Genomic DNA, 27,624 nt, shown 5'->3' with positions numbered 1-27,624 from the left:
ATATGAATTTGTTGCAGCTGTGCTGGAATATGTGTATTTAGCGAGACAGTAAAATAGGATCATGCTGACTGTATTCTAACTCTTGTATCTTTTTAATTTGATAATTGTTTCTGTGTATATTGTCTTACTCAGAAGTTGTTACTTTTTATTGCATTCGCTATATTTTTAATGTGCATACTCAGGAGAAGGACTCTTGAGAAAAATACTTGAAGGCTACGGCAGAGATCCCATTTATGATTTCAGATCAAAGTATTTGCAACGGGAATATTTTCCACTTGTTCTTTTTAACTGAACTGTCTGGAGACGTTAAGAGGAGATGGTTCTGGTCTTGTTAGTGAAAATTGTGAAAAATATATACAATAGATACGGTATCAGACATAAAAGATCTAAGTGCAGTATGTAACGATTAAAGATCATTTTTGTTTAACTCAGCAATTCTTCCAGTGCACAGTGTGTTGCCAGGCAGGGGATCTGAATACAGGTGCTTATGGCTGAATCTTGTTTCCTGAGCTGGCAGCTCTGCAAAGGCAGCATATTTGTACCCGAAGAGAAGGAGCATCTCACATTGCTTTTGACTGATGCTTCTGGCCTTACATGGCAGTAGTGGATTCTAGGAGTCATTTCTGGTCCTTCTAGCTAGAGGGAGGGTTGGTCCAAGGTGCAGCTTTCAGGATAATAGAGAGATGAATTGTCTGGAGTCTCACTCCTCAACACCGAACCAGAAACACTTCAGAACTGTTGATTCTTCACACTGAATGTGGTGGAAAATATCTCCTACTTTATTCACAGGAATGGATAGCATTACCCTTGATAAAGGCAACAAGATGTTATTGTATTACATGTGACTTTTTTTAATACAGTCTATAGAACTAGCAATCGATCATCTCAAGCACTATGTGAATTTTAAACTAAATGTTTTAAGAAGTGGTACCTTCGAGAGAACTCTAAGAGGCCAGCTGCAAAGGAAAATTGTTTATCTTGAAATAAAAAAAAATGAAAAAATCTGTTTCACAGCAGCCTCCTCCTGGATGATAATAACTGAATTTAACAAGATGTCCCACAGAAAATTCTATGCAGGTATATTCCTTTACATTGTTTGTAGCTGTTTGTGTTGCTCTAAATTTTTTCTGTGTTTTTTATATTTTTAGCACTTTTTTATGAGAGAGGCTAAACAGTAATTAAGAGGTGCAGGATGAAAAGATGGCACAATCAGTGCTGGTACCACCAGGACCTGACAGCTTCCGCTATTTCACAAGAGAATCACTTGCAGCTATTGAGCAGCGTGTCAATGAAGAAAAAGCTAAAAAATCCAAACAAGAACGCAAAGATGATGATGATGAAGATGGCCCAAAGCCAAATAGTGACTTGGAGGCAGGAAAGACACTGCCATTTATTTACGGCGACATACCTCCAGGAATGGTGTCTGAGCCCTTGGAAGACCTGGACCCATATTATATCAATAAAAAAGTGAGTGTGTTGTATATTTCTATCAGACTTTAAGAAGATTAAAATACAGCAAACCCTCTCAAAGACATAATATTTCCAGTATTTTTGACCCGGTCTTTATGTATAATACATTCCCCCAGCAGCTGATTTCGTTGGCAGAAATCTTAATTGTAAGAACAGAAGTTAGTAATCAAAGTTTCTGGGACCTGGTCTGTAGGTAGAGATGCATTTAGGTTTATTTTAATATACCTGGCATTTTACTAAAATTTGTAACTTCCAGTGTTTTACCCACGAGAATTGAAGTAGCACAGAGGTTATCTTTAGAATTGTTATTTTATTAATTGCTGTATTGTAGTTGTGAAAGGAGCAGATCTTCACTACGAAACCCATCTCAAAGGTAGCCAGGCACCTTCTCACTGGCTTTCTTCACTGTCACGTGGAAAGCCTAGGTTGTATTCTCTTATTGCTGGGAAGGATAGGGAAGTATGTAAAGGTAATTTCTCAGGATGTGCCAAAGATTTTCCTCTTCCATTTTGTACTCTGTTAGAGGCATCATATATCTGACTTATATCTGGGTGAAAATTTTGTCATATCCAGATTTATATTGTTCTATGATTGTTATCAAAGAGGAGGTGTTTAAAAGAGGGAAACAAATAAAGAGGAGGTAGGGATTCCTCTTGGAGTGTTGACAGAATGTTACATAATTTAAAAAAATATTTTATAGAGATGTTCATTTTTAAAAAAATAAAACTACATATTTTCTTTTTGTTTAAAGTAACAACAACTGTTTTGACCAAACACAGTAGTGCTGAACTTTAGACATTTGACCAGATGGCTTTGGGTTTTCTCCAGAATTCCAGTCCCTCAGGTTTTGGCATCATATGTATTGCACCATTGTTATTCTACCAGTAAAGAAGAAGTTACTGGGTTTTTTAAAATTTATTTTTCTTTCTTGATTTTTTTTCTTGTGTTTTCTTTTCTTTCCTGTGGAAATCAGCTAGTGAACAAAAACAAATGAATATAAAACCCAAACAAACATGAAAGCAAAAAAAAATACTTCAAAGAAAAAGGAAGAAAACCTTCAAGAATTGTTAGGAGTCAGACTTGACCTAAGTAAAAAAATACAAATGAAGGTATTTCCTGCAGGAATTAGGGGTATGCCTCATCACTAATATGTTGAAACAATAACAATATAGGCATATATAGAACAGCTTTCAAAAAAATCAGCTGTACCTTAAATATTCATTGTATTTCTGAAACTCAATTCGTGCTGTGGAGAATCATGAGTTAAATTTAAAACAAGGTTTTCAATTAAATATTGCATTCTGCTCCCTTTACTCAAGTGATTTACCCTGTTGAAGTCTGGAAGGAAGGCAAATGGAATTTGGGTCAAAGTGCTGATCCCCTTCCTTCCTTCTTTCCCAGGTCTGCAGTAGTAAAAATCAAAATTCAGTGCTGGAAATCCTAAAGTTAGCACATGTATTATCATGTATTGGGAAACAAGAAAAGTAATTCTCCAGTTAACTGTGGACGTGAAGTAAAATCGTGCCGAATTGATGGTTCCTGATTGAGAAATGCATAGCAGTAGATGTTTTGATCAACTTTTTTGATCTCTTGATCTTTTCCAAAAGCATAGGGGTTTCTACTGGGAGATGTAAGACGCCAAATTATACATGCTCGCATAATTTCTCCTATTATTTTTCTTTGTGCTCTTTGCATATCTTTGAACATTTTAATGCTCCATTTTAATTTTTTAATATGTCTTGATGAGTCAGCATCACATAAATGATACTTCATGAGAGGTTTTGTCAGACTAAAGGGAACAGAAAACATATGAAAAACTCTGATTTGAGGGCAGATTTTCTTGAACTCCAGGAAGAACAGTAGTAGAGTTGAAAAGCAATGGTAGCAAAGATAGTACATTACAGACCAATCATTTCTCCTCTAAAATAAAGGACCAAAGTATGGCTTGAGAATCAATGGGTATCTGGGAATGCAAATACGTTCAGTTTGGATTAGCTGAAATTTATGATTTCAGGCAGGGAAAGGCATTGTGTTTTCAGGATTTCAGCTGCCGTATTTGGCACACCTGCTCAGAAAATAGAGCATAATCATTATAAATGCTGCCTTGTGATTCCAGCTGAGGCAGGTCATGACTACTGGCATTGCTCCAGGTTTGCATGGCTTATGTTCCCTTTGGGCTTTTTAGGGCTTCCATAATGCTGGCTAGATCCACTTACTTTCAATGAGCATGAACTTTCACCCATGTGTAGAAAGATGATAGAAATATATAGGAATTTCCCCAAATGCAGAGAAATCTAAATAATTTTAAAACTTACTGCATGTTAAATATAGGCTTTATTCTTCTTTATTTCCCAGGTTTTAAGAAAACTATTACATTTATAAATGCTTTTTTTAGTCTTGGCAGTATTGCAGAAGCTGTGGAGAGACAGTGAAAATACATGGATTATTGAATTCTGTATTAGGTAAAAGTAAAGCATGACATGAGAAAAGTAGACAGAATTGCAGGTATGAAACTCTCACAAGAAATAGTTGAAAAGAGAAGCAACATGTCGTTCTTTTCTTAGAGTACAGCAAAATGTATCCAGTACATCAGTGTTATGTTGAAAAACTGGTTATTGAACACTCTTAATTTCTTTATTCTCATGAAGATCACTCTTGAAATTTAGATCACCTTGTAGTACTGTTGTCTTAGTACATTGATGTGGTAATTAATGCTGGTTATTTGATTCAGAGAATGTTGACATTTTAATAGCTCTCATGTTTTTTAAAGGTATGTTTATATATTATAAGGTACAAAAAGTATACTCAATCTTCAAATATTACATGCTTGTACCTCATATACCCCTCTTTGTTTTCTAGCTAGCAGTATCAGGGTTACTTATGAATTCTAAGTAAACTTATTCAAATGTTTTCATGCAGTTATATTTATAGTAATTTGGCTGGACTCGACTCTGGGTGAACTGGACAAGGGGATTGTTATTCTGGGGGAGGTCTAAGTGGAAGAAGAGTTTGACCAAATATGATTAGTGACAAAATGAAAATGATTCTGGGTTTGAACTTGTAACTTGTTTGTAACTCGGTATCTTTTAAATGCTATTTTTCATTCTGTGTTTCTTTTTCCAGACCTTTATAGTATTGAATAAAGGGAAGGCAATATTCCGATTCAGTGCCACCTCTGCCCTGTACATGTTAACTCCTTTCAATCCTCTTAGAAAAATAGCTATTAAGATTTTGGTACATTCATATCCTTTTCATGTGGTTAGTCTAAAACTGTAGTGAATGAGACATTACTTAGTATTTAAATCATACTCTGGCATGTGTACCAGGACCAATATGATCTCTTGTGCTTTGTCCCTCTTCTCTCTACTATTTCTGTCTTCTGTTCTTTTTCTTATTCCCTTTTTTAAATTTGTGTTCATTGCTGGATCTTAATATAGTAATATCAGAAGCCAGATAACCAGTCATCCTCCTTTACAATTTCTTCCTGTGTCTTTTTTTCGGCCTGCACCTCTTTTTTCCCTTCCCTCTTATTTTTCCTATAATCATCACATCTTTTTTCATTGTTTTCCCCTCCTCCTCATTTTTCATAAAGTGCAGATATATTGCTCAAAATACTTCCAGTTCTTCACTGATGCTTTGTGTTAAAAATCAAATCTTTGATCCCAGGTTTGTGCTTGCATGAATATTTAGTGAAAATATGGTTTCATTATTCCTTTTCATTTTCTGATTCAAATCACAACTGCAGAAGGACAGGCTGATAAAACAGCTTAGGTTTCTTGTTTTATTATACGTTCTCAGTCCTATATGTATCTTACCTGTCTATTTTATTTCTTGATCATTATTGCATTATGCACTCATAATCATCCTGTAGATGTTTTAATTTCAGTCTTCAAGTATGTCATGAGATTTCCACATTGCAGATAGGGATTTGCAAAGATAAATGATCATAATGACCTATCTATTATTTTGTCTTTTCCAGTGTTTTGATAGCTGACTACAGTAGGCATCCCACTGGTCCAATCCTAAATGCTGATATGAGCAGTGAGGGCATTGACTTCAGCAAGTCTGCTTACTTAAGGAACAAATACAAATGTTTGTACGTTTACATTTTATGAGAATCTAACATAAGCACACTGAAAGCAGTTTTGTATAGCACTACATATAGGGATGCTAAGATCGTGTAGAATAAATCCTGAAAGGCTTTTTTTTCAATCTTGGTATAATGGTAGTCTGATAATTACAATGGTTGTTATGTGTTGGATGTTGTTATCAGGCTAGCCTACAGATGACTTCAGAATCAATCATGACACTACATAGCCTGTTTTGTATTTGTGTTACAGGTGTCACTACAAACAATTATTTGTCAATTATCTGACAGTTCTTAGCATGTTACCGAGCATTATTCAGTTACATGGAATAATGAAAGATCGTGGGACTGAGATGGTGGTGAGGAGCTAGTCACCAAAGTCAGAAAGTTAAAAAATGTTTAAAATTGTGAGAAGGTATATTCCAGTTATTTCCCCACTGGTGAAAGAATAGTGAGGATTTGCAACTCTGAAAGGATGTTTCATTAAAAAGCATTTTGAAAGCCTGTATAAAATACAACAAAACTTTGTGAGGCGAACCTCATGGTATTTCCCACCCCATTATACTAGGATTTCTATTTAGGAGCACCGTGGGAACCTGCATTTTAGTTACAGAAGCTAAAGCTCTTCTCAAAAACGAGCTTTGTCCTCTTTCTAGTTTTAGGTGATGGTGCCATCACGTGGACATTTTGTGCATCAGCTGTGTGGTTTTCATTTTGGTGTTTGTATTTTCATTTCTAAGAATGTCATCAGTCCTGAGAGTGAAGGGTTGTAGATCCAGAGCAGTTCTGTTAAAATCAATTAAGTTAGTTATTACTTGGGCCTGTTCTGGAATTCTTTTTCTTTTTTTTTTTAGAATATTATATTACAAAAGCTGTATATGAACAAACAGTAATGAAATAATTCTCTCCCTAAAATTCCCCTATGCTCTCTCCTACTATGTGATAACTGTATTTCAATATATTGAATAATGATAAGCGAAATTATTGATGCATGCCAAATTTTATGATGAAATACAAAAGTGAAGAAAATGTATTTTTCACTGTTTTGTATGCATGAAGTAGATCAGATTTGTCTAGATCATCCAAAAGAAATGCTTTTTGTGATATTCCAGTAAATTAGAAGCTACTACTTCAAACTTTCACATTTTTATTCAAAAGAAAACATCATCTAAGGTCTTCTTAAAATTAAGGGTTGGGGTCTTTTAAATATCTTGCAGATTTTCTAATTTTTAGTGTGTGATTGTTCTCTTCTAGCTATAAAGCAGTGACTATAGAAGCTTTAACATATTCAGGGCTTTTCTTTGAATGTTAACAGAGCAATGGAGGGATAAATATCTCCTGATGGTGGAAATCTGCCAAAGCAGCATGTTATTTGATACTCTTTTTATGAGATTTTCTCGCTTACATTCCTTAACTCTTAACCTACATTATTCAGCATGCTTATCATGTGCACTATTTTGACCAACTGTGTATTTATGACTATGAGTAACCCTCCAGACTGGACAAAGAATGTAGAGTAAGTTAAATAGATTTTCTTTGAATAATATTCAGTAATCTGAAGCAAACTGCTGTAAATTATTTTGTATTAGTATGGTATCCACTGGCAGCAGCTACTTTGTTGGCATATCCTTTCAACATCTATTCTGATGCTGGTTTCTTCTGTGTAATATTAAATACATATATTTTACAACACTTGCCTCATTACAAGTTGTTCAATGTCCATCCTCTGCAGTACTAAATGGGGAATGTAAGAAGAGAAGCTAGTCTTATGACCATGCATGAAAGTGGATTATAAATATTATTCCACTGTATTCTGTGTTACATCTGTGCACGAATACAGGCAAATATATTCCTCTATCTCTACTGCAATAACCATTACAGATAAGGGATCATCTAATGGATGGCTATGTTCACCATAGTGCAGCTTTCCTTTCCGAAAGACAACCTAACAATGGAAAGCTTGTATGAAAAAGAAGCTATTTAAAAAGTGTTAAAGTGGTTGGCTATTCTTCCTATAGGAAGAGAAAAGGTCCAATATGATGGCGCACTGATAGGCAATTGGTGCATATTTTGTGGTAGTTCCAAGGCTGTAGACTGCAGTGTGAAACACTGCTCTTCATGGTGCTTCCTTTTTGTGATAGCACTTTATGCATCCGCTTCTTCTTCAGTCCTAACTGCTTTGGATGATACGTACCTGTTTAATCTTCAGTAATCAAAAGTTAATTCGTAGGGCTATTAAAGTCAGTAGAGGCATTCTCATTTTGAGTTCAATATGAACATATATGTATTCACAATGCCTAGCATGTAGTAAATATTTATTAATAAAGATAGCTATCTTGAATATGTCTTCATGTCATTATATTGTGCCATTTGGATATACAACAGAAGTCCTTCTCATCTGTTGAGTAAAGTTGTGCAGGAAAGAAATTTTTGGTTTAGTAATTGAACTGAAAAAAATCACATTGGAAAATTGGTTTCAGGTTGGCTCAAGTCTGAAAACCAGTTCAACCTTTCAAGCAGTTTAATTTGAATTCTTTTCCATTAAAGATATAAATGAAACTAAAAATTTCAGGATGACATAATTTGGAGATGGAAAATTGAAATGACTCAGAATGCGAGAATTAAATATTTTTACTTTTTACATTTCAACCACATTTTTTAGCCCAAATAAGTAGCTGAATTTTATCGGCATTTGTAAATATTTTTGGTTGTTCTTGCACAGGATTTTGCATCTGAAAACACTCATTTCACTCCAGTACTATGCCTGTCATGCTGAAGGTGAAGTACTGGACACACCTACTCTGCACCAAAGTCAATGAGGACTGATGAGGGTTGGCACATTACCAGCGCGTGGTACTAAGCAACATTTCAGCACAAAAATAACATCGAAGAAAGAAGTTTTTAGTCTGGAAGCAACTTCTGAAATCCTAACATAATCCATCTGTGTGTTTTGTTATAACATGGATTCAAATTGGGCATAAACATGCACCAATTAAGTAACTGGGAATTTTGCAACTACCTCCTTGGTATAGGTTATAGAACTTGAACTTCAGCTATGGGTTGGCATTTGGTCATTTAATCATAAGTTGATTCCTCCTTCCTTATAGTATAAATTCTGCAGATGTTTAAAGATGGTTGTAACTTCCATTAAATTCTTATGCCACTTAAAGAGAAGAAAATGAGAATAAAGCAACTAGAGACCATAATGTGTAAAGATAACGTATATGTGTTTCCATAAACTCTGTCTTGCATATTTTCCTCAGATACACATTCACTGGAATTTATACCTTTGAATCACTTATTAAAATTCTTGCAAGGGGCTTCTGTTTAGAAGATTTTACATTTCTTCGAGACCCATGGAATTGGCTAGATTTCACTGTCATTACATTTGCGTAAGTCTTCTACCTTTTTTTTAAAATAAAAATATCTTTCTGATAGCATGAAATTAGTGACTAAAAATTGCCTCATATTTTGTCAGCCAGAACATTTGGAGCCTGGACTTCCTGTGGTTTCAATATGTTTCTTCTACCTCTTTTACACATTTTAGTATTTCTAACTAAGCATGTGCTGCAGAGGCCAGCATGGTGTGCCAGCACGTTAGGATTGTGAATGCCATCAGCCCGAACTGTTCATATCCTGTCTCCTTTCTGCATACCAGAATTAAAGGAATCCTTTTGACTTCCTCCTATAAGCTGACCAAATTAGGTTTCAAACATCAAGTCAATGTGGTTTACTTTGAAAAAACTCAATTGAATTTTATGGTCAGAAGCATATTTATAACACAGGCAAAATACAGTGAACGGTGAAGAGGTCTTGATCAAAGACCCAAGCAAATAGGATAAAATCTGCCTCAATTCTGAGTAACTGTGATTTAATCCTACAGGTATGTAACAGAATTTGTAAACCTAGGCAATGTTTCAGCTCTTCGAACTTTCAGAGTATTGAGAGCTTTGAAAACTATTTCTGTAATCCCAGGTAAGAAGTAGTTGGTGTAAGGTGTTAGGCCCCTCGTATCTCCAACTGTTATTTGTGTGCTGTCATTGTGTTTGTGTGTGAACTCCCCTATTACAGATATGTGACAGAGTTTGTGGACCTGGGCAATGTCTCAGCGTTGAGAACATTCAGAGTTCTCCGAGCTTTGAAAACAATATCAGTCATTCCAGGTGAGAGCTAGGTTAAACACTGAGGCTGACTTTTGTTCCACAAAGGCTGTACTCACGTTTTTAAAGCATAAGCCTTGTTTGCTACACATTGTTAACAAAATAAAAAAGCAGGAATTAAGACACGTAATTCTATTTAAATTGATTCTTGCTTTTCTTATATTAGTTGTATTTTCTTTTCAAAAAAATCAGCCTTTGAGTTTAACAAATTCTTGCATGAGATATTTGCAGTAAACAGCCTATGTGATTTGCATCTTATGACATCAAGCTTTCCTTTACATGTTTTAAATATACGTTAATTTTAAGCTTTCATACTGATGCAAATTTTATCATTTATTGCAGGCACTTGATATAGCGACTTAATTCAGTTTTAAGTCATGTATAAAAAATTAAACTCTAAAGGATAGCATGGGCCATGCATGGGGTATTGTTTTAAAGATGTCTTTCTTCTCCAAACCATCACCCCTCTTACATTGTAAGAAGATTATTATGAGGATATCATTCAAATATGCACTTATAATGTCTTTATAATGGGTTTACTAATGCCGAATACTTTCTAAAAGGTTCATAAAAGGAAGGTTTGGGCAAGAAGCATCAGCAAAAGTAAACGATGCTTTTCTATCTAGGGTTGAGATATAGCATGAATAATAAAATCACTTGTTTTGGCATAAAAAACGTGTTTGGTATTTTCTACTTTTTATTTTTGTACACTATAAAGTAAGCATAAACTTAAAGCTTTTCATCATCCTCACAAGTAATAAGGCTTTTCATGAAAATTGTATCACAAATACTAGACTCATTTAGTTGTCATTTTGCATGAAGTCTTCCTTTTGTCAGGAAAAATCACATGATTTTATGTGTGTTTAGTATCTGTTTAACATCATAATAAAAATCTTTTCTCTTTGCAGGCTTGAAGACTATCGTGGGAGCCCTAATTCAATCTGTGAAGAAACTCTCAGATGTTATGATCCTGACTGTGTTTTGTCTGAGTGTATTTGCACTAATAGGGCTTCAGCTGTTCATGGGCAACTTGAGGAATAAATGCCTGCAGTGGCCTCCAGACAATTCGACTTTTGAAACAACCGTTATTTCCTACTTTAATAGCTCTATAGGTGAAAACGGTACATTTATTAATACAACAATGACAACATTTAACTGGGATGAGTACATCGAAGACAGAAGTAAGAGTTAATTATATCATCTACTGCATTGATTTTCTGTTGTTTTTTTTTTTTTTTTTAAAACAGATATAAAAGCATCAGTGTCTTTCAGTTGAAACTAAAACAGTGTAATCTGGCCAAAAGACATAAAAGCACTCATTTTGTGTAGTAAATAAAAGAACAGTCATAATGTAGCTTAACATACTCATAATATTGTACTGGGTAGCAAAATGTCATTTTACCTTTCACTGAATACAACTTCTAGAGTAAATCCACATTGTAGCACAATGCAGAAATTTCCGTGCTAGTATCAAGCCTCCTGAAATAGTGTGAAAGTCTTAATATGGGATCTGAAATTGTATAACTCTATTACTGCCAGATAATGCCCAATATCATAAATCCACATTTGAACATCAGTTAGCTCATGAATCCTACCATAGCATGTAAATGCAGCTGCGTTGTTTCTTCTGGAACTTCATGAGTATGTCTGCACCACGCTCCCTTGCACAGCACAGACATGCCTTTATGAAAGTAATGGTAATTTATCCAATGCTTCTTATTCTAGCTAAATAAGAACTAGGTGCCATATTATGTATCTTTTAATTTGTTTGTTATCTGTGGAAAATCAGGAAATTAGCATTTTGGTCTCCTTTGTACTTCATAATACAGTATTTTCACCCTTTTAGGTAGTTAATATCACTACTGTGCTAACAAAAGTTGTTTTAAAATTCAGATAGAACGACTCTGGACATATCTATAGTAGATTGCTATTCTGTCTTTCATAATGGTAAATAGCTTCAGTCTCTCCGATTTATATATTCAGTTTCTCCTATTTATTTTGGTGAATTTGGGGTTTTAACTTTGTAGTTAGGCGTAATCTTAGGGTTTTTATCAAGTCTGTATAAATGTTGTAAATGCTGCCTGTATTACTGAAACTTAGGAAACCTCAGTTTAATAGCTAAATGCTTTTGGATCCAAGTCTCATTGCCTTATAATCTTTTAATACACTTACTGTCTCAGCATACTTGTGGTATCATAGAAATGTCATCTTGGAGAAGATTTTGGGTGATAACCTATTCTTAAAAACATCTGAAAAACACATTCCATTTCATTCCTCTTTAGCTGCTTCTGGTACTACATCACAGAAATAGAAAGTTTTTTCTAAATATATGACCTAAATTCTCCTCATTTCAGATGGAATGTATTACTACTTCTCCTGTGGAATTAGAAATGAGATAATCATAGACTACTTATATTAGTCTATATGATATTTTTAAAACTCTTATCTTCTTTATTTCTGCTCTTTTCTAAACCAAGCAAGCCTATTTTCTGTTTTGCATTTTCTCTACCTATTTTAAATTTTTTTTGCTTTTTTGGACTCTTTCCAATTAATCTGGGATTTTGGTTTCTGGGTTTTTTTGTTTTAGTTTTGGTTTGTTTTTGCGTTTTTTTTTTTTATGAGATGCTCAAATGTGGTACTTCCTCCTCTAATAAAAGTACAAATTATAAGTAATTACCTCATGTGCCATATAGGCAACATTCCTATTAACATATCTCAAAATTGCATCATTTTTATATCAGTACCATATTGTTGATTCACAGTCAACTTGCAGTTCATGACAGTCACTGCATCTTTTTGTACAGCAGTGGCTGTGGCCAGATCCTGCCTATTTTGCATCTACGTGTTTGATTTTGCCTTGTCAACTGTTGCCTTTTCCACTTGTCTCTGTTGAAATAAATCCAATTGCTTTTTTACCAGCTTGTCAACTTGTAAAGGTCATTCTAAATTTCAGTCATTTTCTCCTCTAGCTTTATGTCTTCAGAATACTTGACGCATTTTTTTCTGTTATTTCACATCTTGAGTTGGTAATGAAATTTGTTATGAAAACCATGTCTAGCACAGATCCCTGGAGGATCTTCAGAAAGATGCCCTTATGAATTGACATTGGACCACTGGCAACTGCTCTCTGAGAATCTTTTTCTAGTGTTTTGTAATGATTCCAGCCAGAACATATGTACTTTATTTGCTTATGAAAGTGTCATGTAGGACTTGTACCCATGACTGTTGTCCTGTTATTAAGCTGGCAGGAAACAGGAATAGTTTTATATATGGCATATTGTTTATGAAATCATATTGACTATTTTTATTACTTTCTCATGATCATCTTTGTATTGAAAAATTTATTATTTAAATGTTTTGAAAAATAGTGGGCTGAGAGTTGAGCTGCCTGGATAGTTTAACTGGATCCTCTGCTTACCAGAGGAGGAGCCGTGCCACATGAGAATGTGAAGTAGGCCTACAGACATTTTTGAAAATCCGTCTTGGTGCCTATCTGCATCTTTTTAGGCTTTTTAAGTAGGGTTTAGATCTCTCACGGGGCATGACTATGTGAGCACCATCTGAAAATCCACTGTTTTCTTATCTGATATCTGAGAATAGATTGCAGATGCACAAATTATGCACATAATCTCTCTCCCTCTCTTTAAAATAAGCAGATTTTGTGCTGTCTCTCTCATATACTGGTGGTGACAGAGTAGAAGCAGTCAATAGGAACTGGTTGCAATTCCCTGTTTGTCTCTTTAGCATTAGCCCTCAGTTAGTTCATGCCAGCTAAGCTAGTCTGTGCCAGCTGGCAGTGAATCTCAAGAAACCATCTGCTTCCTGGGAACAGCCAGAACATACCTAATTTTGGCAACTTTAGCTTAATATGCCACCTGACCCAAAAATCTCCACTAGAGATTCCCATTTTACCATAAGAATCCCAAACTAGGAATTGATGGCAATTGTTTTTCCCTTTCTGCCTCAAAGGAGAACAAAGAAAAGAAAAGATTGTGCCAGGGGCTTTTAAGACTTCCATTTCTTCAAATTATATTTTACCTCATATTTATAGTTAGCATGTTAACAAAATACATACAGATACTTCAAGTGCGTTTCTCTGCTATAGAACTCCTTGTAGTAATTTTTTGTAATGTACAATAAAAGCTTGGTTTCTCCCTCAGCTGCTCGAGTCAAGATCCAGTTAGCAATTTGGTGTGCATGTTGCATTGTGTTTTCATGGTGCAAAAATTTCAGTATTTTTTCAAGTAGTATTTGGATAAAATAGTATGTAATAAATAATTATAAATGAGTAACACTAAATGGTATGTATCAAAATGCATGAACAAAGGCAGGGAATCATCCTTTGTTGTGTTTTCCTGGTATTTGTTCATTCCTTTGCTGACATACACAATTTGGTATTCCACCCATTGTATCTTACTCATTTTGGTAGGTTACTGAGAATTAGCTGTACAGCTACCTTTCTATTTTGTAAAGAAAGGCCAACTTCAAGACTCTATAGAAGATCATTTTCCTGTCGAAAGAGTATTTGCCATGCTTTTCTTCATTCCTAATCATTACATATTGCAGTTAAGCTGTTTATTAGCTCTTCTTATTTCTTTAAATTGTGAAAGTCTGTACCATTGCTCAGTTTCCATTAGGTATAAACGATGTCTTTCTCATCACCTTTTCCATTTATTTTCTTAAAAAACAGGTCATTTCTACTTCTTGGAAGGACAAAATGATGCTCTGCTGTGTGGCAATAGCTCAGATGCAGGGTAAGAAAATGGTCATCATTTTTCATTATGCATCAAGAAAAAAGAATTCGCTACTTAGAATAGCTCAGATGGTCAACGTTAGTATCAACTGTTCTGTTGATTTGCAAACTACTGATGTTTTGCAATTGAAGCTATGCCTAAATATAACTATGTGATTTGAGTTTACACAGGCACTTTCTTCAGCATCTTAGGCTAATTTTGTAAAGGTAACCACATGAATGCTATGTGCATAAATGTTACTGCCAGCTTGCTGACAACTGTTTATCATCAGCCATGCTAGCTGACGGTCTTCTCTTGTCCTGGTTGAGATGTGTTGATATGAGAAATTGTGGGGAAGGGTAGATTACTGTTAGTTATATTATTAAAGCATTGAAATATTGTTAGGAAATGGAATAAAAAAATGAAAACAAATAAGATATTTATTTTTATCTTAGGTATGTAGAATAAAATTTTACTTGTTCATAATTTCATTAGCAACTGGTACTCCTGAACAATTTTGTGATTTACTATAGCATATCGTAATTTAGAGTAGTTGTTAAAAATAGCATTTCCTCTTCTTTTGTAGTCAATGTCCAGAAGGATATATATGTGTGAAAGCTGGTAGAAACCCCAACTATGGCTACACAAGTTTTGATACATTCAGTTGGGCATTCTTGTCACTGTTTCGATTGATGACTCAGGACTTTTGGGAGAATCTTTACCAGCTGGTGAGGACCTATTAAAATAAACAGCACCATCACCAATACCATTACTACATAGTACTTGCATAGTTATTTTCATTCACATGTCCCTAGAGCCTTTGGGACAGAAGTCATCTTTTAGTTCATATATGTAAGCTGTCTAAAACAATAAGGGTTTTGTTCATGATTTAGGTTACCATATGCTACTCAAATACATAAAAAGAAGTAGCTGCTATTTTATGAAGGTGTTTAAGCATTATTGTTTCTTTTCACAAACGCGTAAATGAACTTAAGTTGTTAAAGCTTCTTGCCCAAACATGCTTTAAATAGATGGTAGTTAAAGTGATTTTCAGTCTAGTACAAGTATATTGTCTTTGAAAGGGTTGCATCTTGTCCCTGAACTACATGTATGCTTAACCTGAAGGCAGCATCATATTTTGTACGCTGCACTGTCTTTGTTGCATTGTAGTTTGGGAATGATGAGACAAGAAGGTAAGATGCTGATTAGTGGCCCCACTACTGTTAGATTTAAAGGCTATAATATAGATGTATAGTGGGGGCAGAAGCTGCTACTATGTATTCTCATTGGTAGAAGTTCTGAAGCATTCAAGCTACAGAAATCTTATTTATCTTGATCATAGTAGACACAAAACTTGGATTTTTGCACATGTAGTCAGCCTATAAAACTATTTGTGTATGGAAAAAGTAACTAAATAATCTTGTCCTAACACAAAGCAATCTTGTAATGTATTTCTAGATTATAACACAGATGCTACCATATTATGCAACAGCATTTAAAAGTCTGCTAAAAATGTGTATTATCTCTTTTTCCCCAGACACTGCGTGCTGCTGGGAAAACATACATGATATTTTTTGTTTTGGTCATTTTCCTGGGTTCTTTCTACCTGATTAACTTGATCCTGGCTGTGGTTGCCATGGCCTATGAAGAACAGAATCAGGCAACCATGGAAGAAGCAGAACAAAAAGAAGCAGAATTTCAACAAATGCTGGAACAACTGAAAAAGCAACAGGAGGAAGCTCAGGTATTCCTGTGAAGTAAAATTCCTGCTTCCATTCTTGATTGTGATCGGATGCTTTATGTCCACATATGAAAATACTTTTACTCCCCTACTCCAAAAAATAGATTACCTTCAGTCTCATAAATTCCTTCATTTTGCAAACAATCTTTACTATTTTCCATTGCACTGTTTCTGCTGGCTTGAGTGAACCTGAACCTATTGATTTGTGACAAAAATGATAACCGATAAGCTAAAATGCTGGATTTTCAAACTGGAGGTGGAAATTAACTTTTTCACTGAGCACTTGAAAAAGTTGCCCAGAATGCTTGTGGAATCACCATCCTTGGAGATAATCAAAAGCTGTCTGGACATGGTCCTGGGCAGCCTGCTTTAGATGACCCTGTCTGTGCTGGGGAGTTGGACAGGATAACCTCCAAAGGTTCCTTTCCAACCTCAGTTATTCTGTGATTCTATGAAATGGAGATGGAGATGTGGGAAAAAAAAACTAACAACAGACATTCTGCTTATTTAAGTAACAGAAGCAAAACTATTGTAGGTGCTGTGGGAGAAATACTTTGCTTCAGCAAGATTTGGCTTTTTGTACTCCTTCCCCAGCTCTCAGCAGAAAGCTATACTGCTCCAGTTTTAAAGAAAACTGGAAAAAGTGGATAAACTAGAGAAGACGCTTCAGTGGTACAGACATCATGATTACATACTGCTTTGAAATTCCTTTTCATTTTTTGAAGTCTCTGAAATCTTTAATAGGATAACTGATAATGTCTGCTTGGCATGTGGCCACATAGAGCAGAAGTTGAACTATGTCTTCCATGTAAGCAGATGACTAAAGTCAGCGATAGGGTTTTTTTTTTTTGTTTGGTTGTTTAGTTGGTTTGTGTTTTGTTTTTTTTTTAACCACAACTTTTAAATAAATATTAATCAAATGCTTCACAAATGTTTGAAACTTTATAGCAACAGGTGTCCAATGGCCTGCAGTTTAAGTCAAATCTCTGATTATGATTTGCAAAACTGAGATAAGCAGTATTATACCAGATCTTTACTAGACTAGAGAGTATTCAAATTCCAGCAGAATGATGTAAGAAGGTATTGCTTCTTGTTAACAGGGATTTTTCTTGTTGTTTGACCCTTGATTCCTTACTTTTACATAGTATTTCAGGTGAAAAATTCATTGCAACATATTGCTGCAGTCTAAAACAGATGCTTGTTAACTTGGTTCTCTGAAAGCAGTTTTCCCTTGGGCTGCTCTAACTCTTGTTTTATGGAGCAGCGGCAAATTATGGTTCCTGTGGTATTTCACAAATTATACTTCTGATGATATGTAGGGTTCATTGAAGCGGGATCATTGCTTTTATTTGAAAATCATAATTTTTTTAAGAGTGGTAATAAATTGAAAATACTGAGTGGTGTGTGTTTGTATAAATGTAAATTGCATATGTGCTTGTATGTATAGGCAGCAGCAGCAGCTGCAGCAGCTGACTCAAGAGATTATAGCGGAGTAGGTGGAATAGGTGGATTTTCCGAAAGTTCTTCTGAGGCATCGAAACTCAGCTCAAAGAGTGCTAAAGAGAGGCGAAATAGAAGAAAGAAAAAAAAGCAAAAAGAACAATCTGAAGGAGAGGAGAAGGATGGGGAAGAATTTCACAAATCTGAATCAGAGGACAGCATCAAAAGGAAAGGTTTCCGATTTTCCATTGAAGGGAACAGGCTGACATACGAAAAGAGATTCTCTTCGCCACACCAGGTACCATAGTATTATTACCTCTTAAACACCTTTGTTGTCTACTCATCATATAAGAAAAACCCTGTAAAGTAGTTTGGTCAATTCTTGCAGAAGATACCACAAATTCTTTAATATCTTAAATCAAAGTATGACCATGTTAATACTTGTGGCCAAATATGAAACCAAAAATCTGAGACATTTTGTTTTTATTCTGAATTTATGTGTGAAAAGTCAAAATAATGTGTTTTAATTAAGTTGAGTTGTATTTCAAGATTCTTAATGAAAATGGACCTATCTCCCCATCAAGATGGCTGTAATCAGCATGATCAGTGGCTTCAAAATTTGGTGCACACATACAAAGGAATTTCATGTTTTAAATTGGAAAAGTACTAAATTTAGGATGCAAAAAACCCAGTAGAAATTGCATAAATGTCCATGTGAAATTTGACAAATTAATTGATGTGAGTTCATTAATTGTGTTATCTTAAAGAAGGTGGAAATATCTGTGGCAATGTGTCCTTGCATGTGTTCTCTTACATTGAAACATCAGTGACTCAGAGTGCCATCTGCATCTCTCATCCAGACATTTATTTCATTTGATAGTTTTGTTATGTTATCCCTTCTATGGTTTTCAGAGATCCTTTTCATTTGCCCACCTCCAAATCTCCCCTCAGCACTTCAAGTTCAGATCTCACATCCATTCTGTCCTTTTTCTGTCCCTTTGTGTGCCTTAATATGCTTCTTCCTTTTATCCCCACCTTCTCGATTTCTCCCTGGTCTTTATGACTTGCTTTCTCCCTCTTTTTAGTCACTATTACTAAACTAATTCCTTCCTTTTTAATCCTCTTCTATTACTGTCTCTGGAAAGCCTGTTTCATCCCTAAATAGATCATGAGCATCCATATTTTCTTCATGTATCACTTTCTGCAGCTCCCATTCTCAAAGAAGCTCAAACCTCTTAATCCAATATTTTCTTATTGAGGACTGTCCTCCTTAGACCTGACTGTGGTGGGAATATAATGTTTCTAGCTTCCTATTTCTGCTAAGTTAACTCCTCCTCTTACTTCCTAATGTACTTCCTTTTTTAATAGTACTGCACCCCTGCCCTCTTGGTCTACCACCATTTTATGTTGTTAACTGTCTAAATAGTCTCTGTAAGACTTCATTGCTGAATTTAGTTAGTTCATGATTCATTCTGTTCCTTATACAAATTTTCACACCTATATCCATTGACTTCAACTTCATGTTGAAGACCCATCCGATCCCTTAGGTGCATATTCTTGCTTGTGTCTTCATTCAAACTGCAGCCTTATTCAACTGCAGCTCTATTCATCCATCTTGTATGACATGAAGCATTCCTCATACAACTTGCTGCTCTGACCTTTTCATCTCCAAGTTCATTTACAGCTGTTTGCTATGGCAGTCTAGCAATCCCCTCCCCTCTGGTTTTCCAACCCTATTTCCTTTTCACCGTGGGTTCTAGCCACTAAACAGGAGTTCCACTCACCAGTTTTTAATAACCTTTTCCAGACAAAACTCAGGTTTATATCTCATCTTTGACATTTTCCTTGACATTTCACTTGCCTTCAGTGTAACTGACCATTATGTTCTTCTTGAAAACTTATTCTTCCTAACATTCATGATTTTGCCTCCTCTCAATTCTCCTGGTTTAGTTGTGCTTTAGAAGATCCTTTTACCCCATTGACAGTTTTCTAAGGGATTTCTGCAAGGCCTTTTGCTAGTTCCCTTCTTTCTGTCTCTCTCAAAATTCTACTCTGGACCCACAGCTATGAATCATTTTTAACTTGGACCTCTTTACATGTCCTAATTACTGCTGTATTCATCAAGAATGTTGTTGCAAAGAGCACTAACCTATCTCATTGTTTTTACCTAATTTGTTAGTAAACATATCTACCTAAAGTTATTTTTTTAATACCATGGAACATACTGTGCCTAAAGTTCTTCCCAACCCACCTTGTCTACTTACAGTAAACAAGTGAAGTCCCAGCTTTGACTGACCCATGCCAGCACCCATAACCTCCTGTTAAATTTCCAAACTAGTTTCTTTGAGCTCTTTCTGGTATGCTGCCCCTCATGCTTGGAAGAAGCTCCCATGAATTTCCACAGAACACTTCATTGCTTTCCTCAAATCCCTCTTTAAAACTCTCTTTTACCATGCTGCCTACAGAAAGCTTGACAGGGAAGTGACTTCAGGTGAGCTAAGACCACTGTTTATCATATCCATCAATTTTGCCTCCTTGTATTCCCTCTCTTTTTGTATCCCTCTGTTGTGTTACACTTAGATGATAAGTTCTTTGCAGAGTGCCTTTTTGTTGTGCATTTTGCAGTACCTAGCACAATGGGGCTCGGGTCCATAAAGATAAGTCGCAGGAGAGAAACAAAGACACTGCTTTATTATGTATCATCTCTGCTGTTCATAGAGGCCTTAGGTGAAATCAGGTACTAATGCTAATCAATCAAGTAAAGAGAATCACTGATATGAATTAAATTTAAGAACATGCATAATTATTTGCAAGATTAGAGCATTATTTTAACTCTGATCCTGAAAAGATCCTCCCATAGCAGAACATTTGCTCACCTGAGTAAACTGATGAAGATTAGTGAGACTCTTCATATAAAATTACAGGTATATCTTTGCATATTCAGGATAGCTAAGACTTTAAAAAAAGAAATAAAGACCTTACTGTGGCCTACTTGACGAGTATTTGAAAAAATATGTATGTTTTTTAAATTAGACAATATTTGGGAGCTACCTCTGTGTGCAGACTGAGTCATAGGAAATTTGCCTAAAATTTTATTTACTCAGCCTGTCAGACTAATGCCAACCTGGGGTAAATAGTGTCTAGATGTGCTTACTCAGTTTATGAACAGTTGGTAATAAAACAGGCAGAATGGCATAGGAAACAATTCTGTCAAGCAGTTTCTTTTACTCTAATTAAATCAATTGATTTCATATATCCAAAGTAGTAAAATAACTAGTCTTTGTCTGTCACTTATGTGCTCTTTGTTTACTATCCAAAAGGGAGTGTACTGGGGGAGGGCTGTACTGGTTCATTTCTTTGTAGATGACCTTACCCTTTAAGACATACTAACACTGTGGTTTTTTCCCCTGTATGAAAACATTATATTTAAAAGGATTTTCATCTGATAATTATTGTTTTTATTTGCTTACAGTCTTTGCTGAGCATTCGTGGCTCCCTGTTTTCCCCAAGGCGCAATAGCAGAACAAGTCTTTTCAGCTTCAGAGGTAGAGCAAAGGATATAGGATCAGAAAATGACTTTGCTGATGATGAGCACAGCACTTTTGAAGACAATGAGAGCAGAAGAGATTCTCTCTTTGTTCCTCATAGACATGGTGAACGGCGCAACAGTAACATTAGCCAGGCCAGTAGGTCATCAAGGACAGTACCTCCACTTCCAGCAAATGGGAAGATGCACAGCACTGTGGATTGCAATGGAGTAGTTTCTCTAGTCGGTGGGCCGCCAGCTCTGACGTCACCTACTGGACAGCTTCTGCCAGAGGTGATGATTGATAAAGCAGCCACTGCTAGCAATGTAAGGAAGTCTGCAATAGCTCAGGCATGATGTCCTCTCCCTATATGATCAGCTACTGTTCCTACAAAATTTAGTCACTTGGGAACGATTTGCTTTCTGGCCAAGCTGTGAATGCTCCTTTCATATATTCCAGTTATAAGCTAAAGTAGAAACTGAAAATATATGATAATTTACTGGAATTAACAGAATAGCATAGTAAACCATTGAGTGAATGTAGTATGTGTAGTCTTATATCCATTGATTCATTATGCAAACTGAAGACTTAACTGGAGGATTCTGTATTTGTATATCAGACAGGATATCAAAATGAAAAAACAATCAATTATATTTACTTAATGGAATATATTAAATGAGTATTTAACTTCCTGCTGACCATATATGAAGCTTTTGATATAATACTGATAGTACAACTTACATGGGTTGTGATAGTGTTCCTGTCACATCGTTAATTTTTCTAGGGTTTTTTTTTTGGAGGTATCAACATTATTAAATACTTTTTCTTTTATTTTGTTTGAAAATGTGTGCTAGGAAATTGATAATTTATTCTAAATTAAGAGTTATCTTAAGAAAATAGACTTACTCTTTGGGCTTTTACTACTGTCTGTGTGGGCTGTGCGTTTTCATGTTTAAAAAAAGACTTCACTGCCTAATTAGAAAGATATTTATGGCAGAACTCACTGACGACTATTCTGGAACTTTTTATAATCTAAAAACTGTTTATTGTCTAAAATCTGTTTCAATGTCTCAGCCCTGTTTCAGCAAAATACTTAAAAACATATTATTTAAGCACAATAGCAATCTTGATGTATTTCACGATTTGCTATATACAAAGTTAGGCATACGTTAGTCTATTGCAAAACCATGTCATAAGTGGAGCATGGTGCAGGACAGCAGAGTGTTTTAAACCATTATACTTTTATAATAATTTACAGTGTTATTCTTTTAAAATGAACAATCAATAGGGTATTTTATCAGTGTTTTATTTTCAGGGCACTACTACAGAAACTGACTTAAGAAAGAGACGGTCTAGTTCTTATCATGTTCCTATGGACTACCTAACAGATCCTAGTGCAAGGCAAAGAGCAATGAGTATAGCCAGCATGCTTACAAACACAATGGAAGGTATGTAACACAGAATTTTTGTATGACAATCCCATAAAGTGCTATTAAATGTACAATACATTAAGTAGTAGTGGTGTTTTAAGGCAGCTATTTCAGCCTAAAGGGTACAGGCAAGATGAGATTTGTATATAGAGGTAGTATTTTTTTTTACAGATGGATTGATATATTTGGAAAAGCAGTCAAGCTTTCAACATACTAATAAGTTTGAGGCGGAAGCAGCAAACTTCCAAGTTAAATGCAATCAGAAATCAATTGATCAATGCAGTGCTTCTCTAGAAAAGTCATAATTTGGAGTAAAAGCTCTCTTTAGGTTACTGAAATGACTATGCTTCTTGCAGTAGAACAATCTCCTTCTACCGGTTTACCAGACATGCTGTTTCACAAAGGAAAGATCACATTGTTCTTTCTGTAAGGCTAAATACAGTGAATCTGAATCATAGAATTAAGCAACTACTTGTAAGAAAGGGCAAAATCATAGAATCATAGAATGGTTTAGGTTGGAAGGGACCTTGAAGATCATCTAGTTCCAACCCCCCTGCCGTAGACAGGGACACCTCCCACTAGACCAAGTTGCTCAAAGCCCCATCCAGCCTGGCCTTGAATACTTCCAAGGATGGGGCAGCCACAGCTTCCCTGGGCAACCTGTTCCAGTGCCGCTCCACCCTCAAGGTGAAAAATTTCTTCCTAATATCTAATCTAAATCTTCCCTCTTCCAGTTTGAAGCCACTCCCCCTCGTCCTATCAGTACATGTCCTAGTAAAAACTCCTTCCCCAGCTGTACTGTAGGCCCCCTTCAGATACTGGAAGGCTGCAATAAGGTCTCCCTGGAGACTTCTCTTCTCCAGGCTGAACAACCCCAACTCTCTCAGCCTGTCCTCATAGGAGAGGTGCTCCAGCCCTCTGATCACCTTTGTGGCCCTCAGCTGGACTCACTCCAACAGGTCCATGTCTTTCCTATGTTGGGGGCTCCCGAGCTGGACACAGTACTCCAGGTGTGGTCTCACAAGAGCGGAGTAGAAGAAGAGACTCACCTCCCTTGACCTGCTGGCCACACTTATTTTGATGCAGCGTAGCATGAGATTGGCTTTCTGGCCTGTGAGCGGGCATTGCCAGCTCATACTCAGTTTTTCATCCATGAATACCCCCAAGCCTTTCTCCATAGGGCTGCTCTCAATCCACTCATCGCACATCCTACATGCCTGATTTCTAAGACAAATTTCTGTCTTGCATCCTGTGTAGCATTTGCTTGTGAATGGTTATTTTATCTATTGAATATTTAGTATTCTTTTTACATCATATTTAAAAAATAGTGGGACAGATTATTTTTAATTGCAATTTATTTTTACTGACAGTGGCCTTGGTTTCAAAAGGTCTACAATATCAACGGTGTCTTGGAAAACAGTATTTAGGCCTTAAGGAAATACCAAAGTGATACTACAATGGAGAAATATTTTTTTAATGTTATTTTCATTTTTCTCTCTAGAACTGGAAGAATCCAGACAGAAATGCCCACCATGCTGGTATAAATTTGCTAACACTTGCTTGATTTGGGACTGCTGTACTCCCTGGCTGAAAGTCAAACATATTGTAAATTTGATTGTGATGGATCCATTTGTTGATCTGGCCATTACTATCTGCATTGTCCTAAACACCCTGTTCATGGCCATGGAGCACTATCCAATGACAGAACAGTTTAGTGGTGTGCTTTCAGTAGGAAACCTCGTAAGTCTTTCATGATTTACCATGCATGTCAAATGCATTTTTCTTAAATAATTCTTCTGTCACCCACGTACATATGTTTAAAAGAAAATGTTGATTAGATATTTATAGGCTTGGGATGGTTGAATTCAGAATTTAAGTTGTACTGAATCTCTCTTTGTTGACATTTGTGGATTTCACCACCGTTGCTTTATGGAGCAAAACATAGTAAGTTTTATTGAGTCAATTTTGGTTTTTTAAAACCTTCAGCTTCTGTCATTGAAGCTGGTTAAAGGACTTTATCTAATATTTTTTCTTGGATGGATACTTACAAATCATAAGAACTTTCACTTCCATTCCCACACCTGTTCTACTCCTCACTAGCACCTCCTGAGGTCCTGGGTATTCAAGGAATTGTTAGAGGGGAAAGACCGAGTAAGCACAGCAGATATACTGCAACTCTTCAAGAAATGGTCAAGTGGTGTCACAGTGGCTTCTGCAGGTCATCCTGAAGAAGAATAGTTCTGCTCAGCTTTCAGTATAATTTTTTTCCCTCTCTTAAACTTGTCTTTTTGCCTAGAAGCAAAAAGATGTCCCAAGGGCAAAGATGAGGAAAAGCTGAGCATTAAAATCAGAAGAGATTCTGTGTCTCGGTATTTATACGTGCATATTAGCAGCCTAGATAAAAACCATATTTTTCCCATTCCCTCTTTTTCTTTGCAAACCAAACATTGTGATGCATATGAAAGCTTCAAATATGAATTTAATTCAAAACCCCAATGTATGGCAATATAGAGAAGCTATTCAGATTTATAATGGATTTCTTGCTGAAGATATAACTTACCAAATATTGATACCATTAGTTTTAATTTTCTCCTTAAACTGGAGTAAGAAACTATTTTCCTTGCAGGTGTTTACTGGAATTTTCACAGCAGAAATGTTTCTCAAGATAATTGCCATGGATCCTTATTACTATTTCCAAGAAGGCTGGAATATTTTTGATGGTTTTATTGTGAGTCTTAGTTTAATGGAGCTTGGCCTTGCAAATGTGGAAGGATTATCTGTCCTTCGATCATTCCGATTGGTAAATATACTAAATAAAATATGTTTCAGTGTTATATTTTTGTATTTGTGCATGTATGTTGTGCCTTTTTCGTTTGTACGTTATATATTTGGCTAAAACAGTACATCTTTTCATAAGAACTTACAAAATAGTAAATTGCATGCCCACTAGATGGCATATATCTATTACGTGAAGTTTGTTTTACTTATCATCTTAGTAGCATCTATTTCTTCTTCAAGACATTGTCAACATCAGTTATGTTCTCGCAGTAAGTGTGCTTTAAGGATTAACTTTTTTTAATGGCAGTATCTCTTAGAGTCTTTTTCTTTCTAGATGAGGGAATAAAAGATGCAAGAGCCACAGGCCCTCACTACCTGTGACTGAAGATTAGTAAATGACTTAGTAAATAACAGATTAGTTAATAAAGTTTATTGAAAGTTTTAGCTGATAGACTTCCATTACCTGTTTGCTTACATGGTTAGTTTTAGAAGAGAGTAGTGTGAAGATTTTTCTTTGGATAGGGATTTTTCATCACTACCAGCCTTTTCCTTACCATCCTCTGCGAGGGTCCATCCGCTGTCTAACAGCTTTTCTGTTCAGAAGTCACTACAGTATTTCTGTCTGTTATTAGATATCTCTGTCATGAATAGGAACTTGAAGAAACTTGGTCTTGCTGAAGACTAGGCTAGCGTGCAAGTTGATGTTCAAATCCTCTTCTGAATAGATCTACACAGTAAGAGACATGAAGCTAGAATTCCTAGTCATCAGGCTCAAATTTTGCCTTAAATAAAGCAAAAAATACTAAACTTTAAATAAAAGTTAAATAAATCCCCTTTAAAAAAGGGGATTTATCCTTTTGTTCTCTGTATAGCATTATATTGCATTTTGCCTAAAGTCTAATATATGTCTGGATTGACTTCTCCCTCAATAATAAAATTCTGGTTTTAACTTTGCATCTGTATGTTTTATTTATGTCTCATCCCATGAAATTGTATTTAGATTTAGATTCCTCTTTCAATTGTCTAAACGCTTGCTGTATCTTTCTAAATAATTTCATTTTTTTTCTGTTTCAAGTTGTACTTTAATATAACACTTTCCTTTGTTTTTCTCACTATTGTGTGACAAACTTTGTAAGACACATTACGCTTATTTTAAATGACAGAAAAGATACCGTTAAAGATACTTGCGAGTAACTTGTATGCCTGTATTAACAACTCTAGCTTGTTTCTCTTTCTAGGAAAACCATTTTGTCCATCTCTCTGCCAGTTAAGATGAAAGAGATCTGGAAGTGTCTATACACTTACAGTCCTGTTAAACTGATTGCATTTCATATGTTCTGGTTTATTTTATATTCTCTTAGAGTTAACTAAAGGAATAAGATTGTTTTGTCCAACTTGTCCAACAAGTACAACTTTTTAATAGCTATCTAAAGTCACCAAAAGAGGCAAAGTCTGAATTGGAGACTTTGTGATAATTGCGATGTAATTGAAGTGAGTGTAGAGATGGTATTATTGACTTATGACTTGAATCAGGACTTAAGACTGCTCATGTCTAGTATTGCACAAAGAACTGGAAACATAAATTTTGTAACTAAAGTTTCTAAAGCGTACATGAGACATGATTTAGACACAGGGTAACTGAAATATGAAATGTATAGCAATAATTTCATTACAATTAATAACATGAATAACTGTATATTATTCTTCTGTTTTGCAGCTTCGAGTTTTCAAATTGGCAAAGTCTTGGCCAACTCTAAATATGCTGATTAAGATTATTGGCAACTCAGTGGGGGCTTTGGGAAATCTAACCCTGGTGCTGGCCATCATTGTCTTCATTTTTGCTGTGGTTGGGATGCAGCTGTTTGGGAAAAGCTACAAGGAATGCGTTTGCAAGATCTCCAGTGATTGTGAACTTCCACGCTGGCACATGCATGATTTTTTCCACTCTTTTTTGATTGTATTCCGAGTGCTGTGTGGAGAATGGATAGAAACGATGTGGGACTGCATGGAGGTTGCAGGCCAAGCCATGTGCCTTACTGTCTTCATGATGGTCATGGTGATTGGAAACCTAGTGGTACGTAATCAGTGGGGATTTTTTAAAACTATTAGAACATATTGCCTATTTTTTGATTTAGAAATCAGAGATGAAGACTGGTGAAGGACTTTAGGAAATCGTGTAATTCATTTGCACTTTTTCTAAACCAGGTTCAAATATACCTTGATCATTTATGAAAAATTTGTCTACCTTTTCTTTTAAA

At 35.6% G+C, this 27,624-nt stretch overlaps 1 protein-coding gene across 4 annotated transcripts in view; it reads left to right on the top strand.

Moving 5' to 3' along the window:
* Positions 1-27,624, top strand: part of SCN2A (sodium channel, voltage-gated, type II, alpha subunit) — an 80,034-nt gene that overhangs the window by 20,131 nt on the left and 32,279 nt on the right. Inside the window, exons 2-16 of one of the 4 annotated variants that reach the window (XM_009894603.1) lie at positions 1,149-1,467; positions 4,594-4,712; positions 6,984-7,073; positions 8,821-8,949; positions 9,629-9,720; positions 10,626-10,898; positions 14,408-14,471; positions 15,037-15,178; positions 15,988-16,194; positions 17,639-17,929; positions 21,104-21,484; positions 22,474-22,606; positions 24,090-24,328; positions 25,215-25,388; positions 27,084-27,440. In XM_009894603.1, coding sequence (XP_009892905.1) covers positions 1,201-1,467; positions 4,594-4,712; positions 6,984-7,073; positions 8,821-8,949; positions 9,629-9,720; positions 10,626-10,898; positions 14,408-14,471; positions 15,037-15,178; positions 15,988-16,194; positions 17,639-17,929; positions 21,104-21,484; positions 22,474-22,606; positions 24,090-24,328; positions 25,215-25,388; positions 27,084-27,440 — 2,958 coding nt within the window. In that variant the 5' untranslated portion in view covers positions 1,149-1,200. Of the gene's footprint in view, positions 1-1,148; positions 1,468-4,593; positions 4,713-6,983; positions 7,074-8,820; positions 8,950-9,440; positions 9,533-9,628; positions 9,721-10,625; positions 10,899-14,407; positions 14,472-15,036; positions 15,179-15,987; positions 16,195-17,638; positions 17,930-21,103; positions 21,485-22,473; positions 22,607-24,089; positions 24,329-25,214; positions 25,389-27,083; positions 27,441-27,624 lie in introns of those variants that run through there. The other 3 variants (XM_009894606.1, XM_009894605.1, XM_009894604.1) reach the window with 3 other exon arrangements.

This window comes from Charadrius vociferus, unplaced genomic scaffold (genome assembly GCF_000708025.1).
Source record: "Charadrius vociferus isolate BGI_N301 unplaced genomic scaffold, ASM70802v2 scaffold161, whole genome shotgun sequence".
Lineage (NCBI taxonomy): Eukaryota > Metazoa > Chordata > Aves > Charadriiformes > Charadriidae > Charadrius > Charadrius vociferus.
This window is presented reverse-complemented; position numbering and strand designations above follow the sequence as displayed.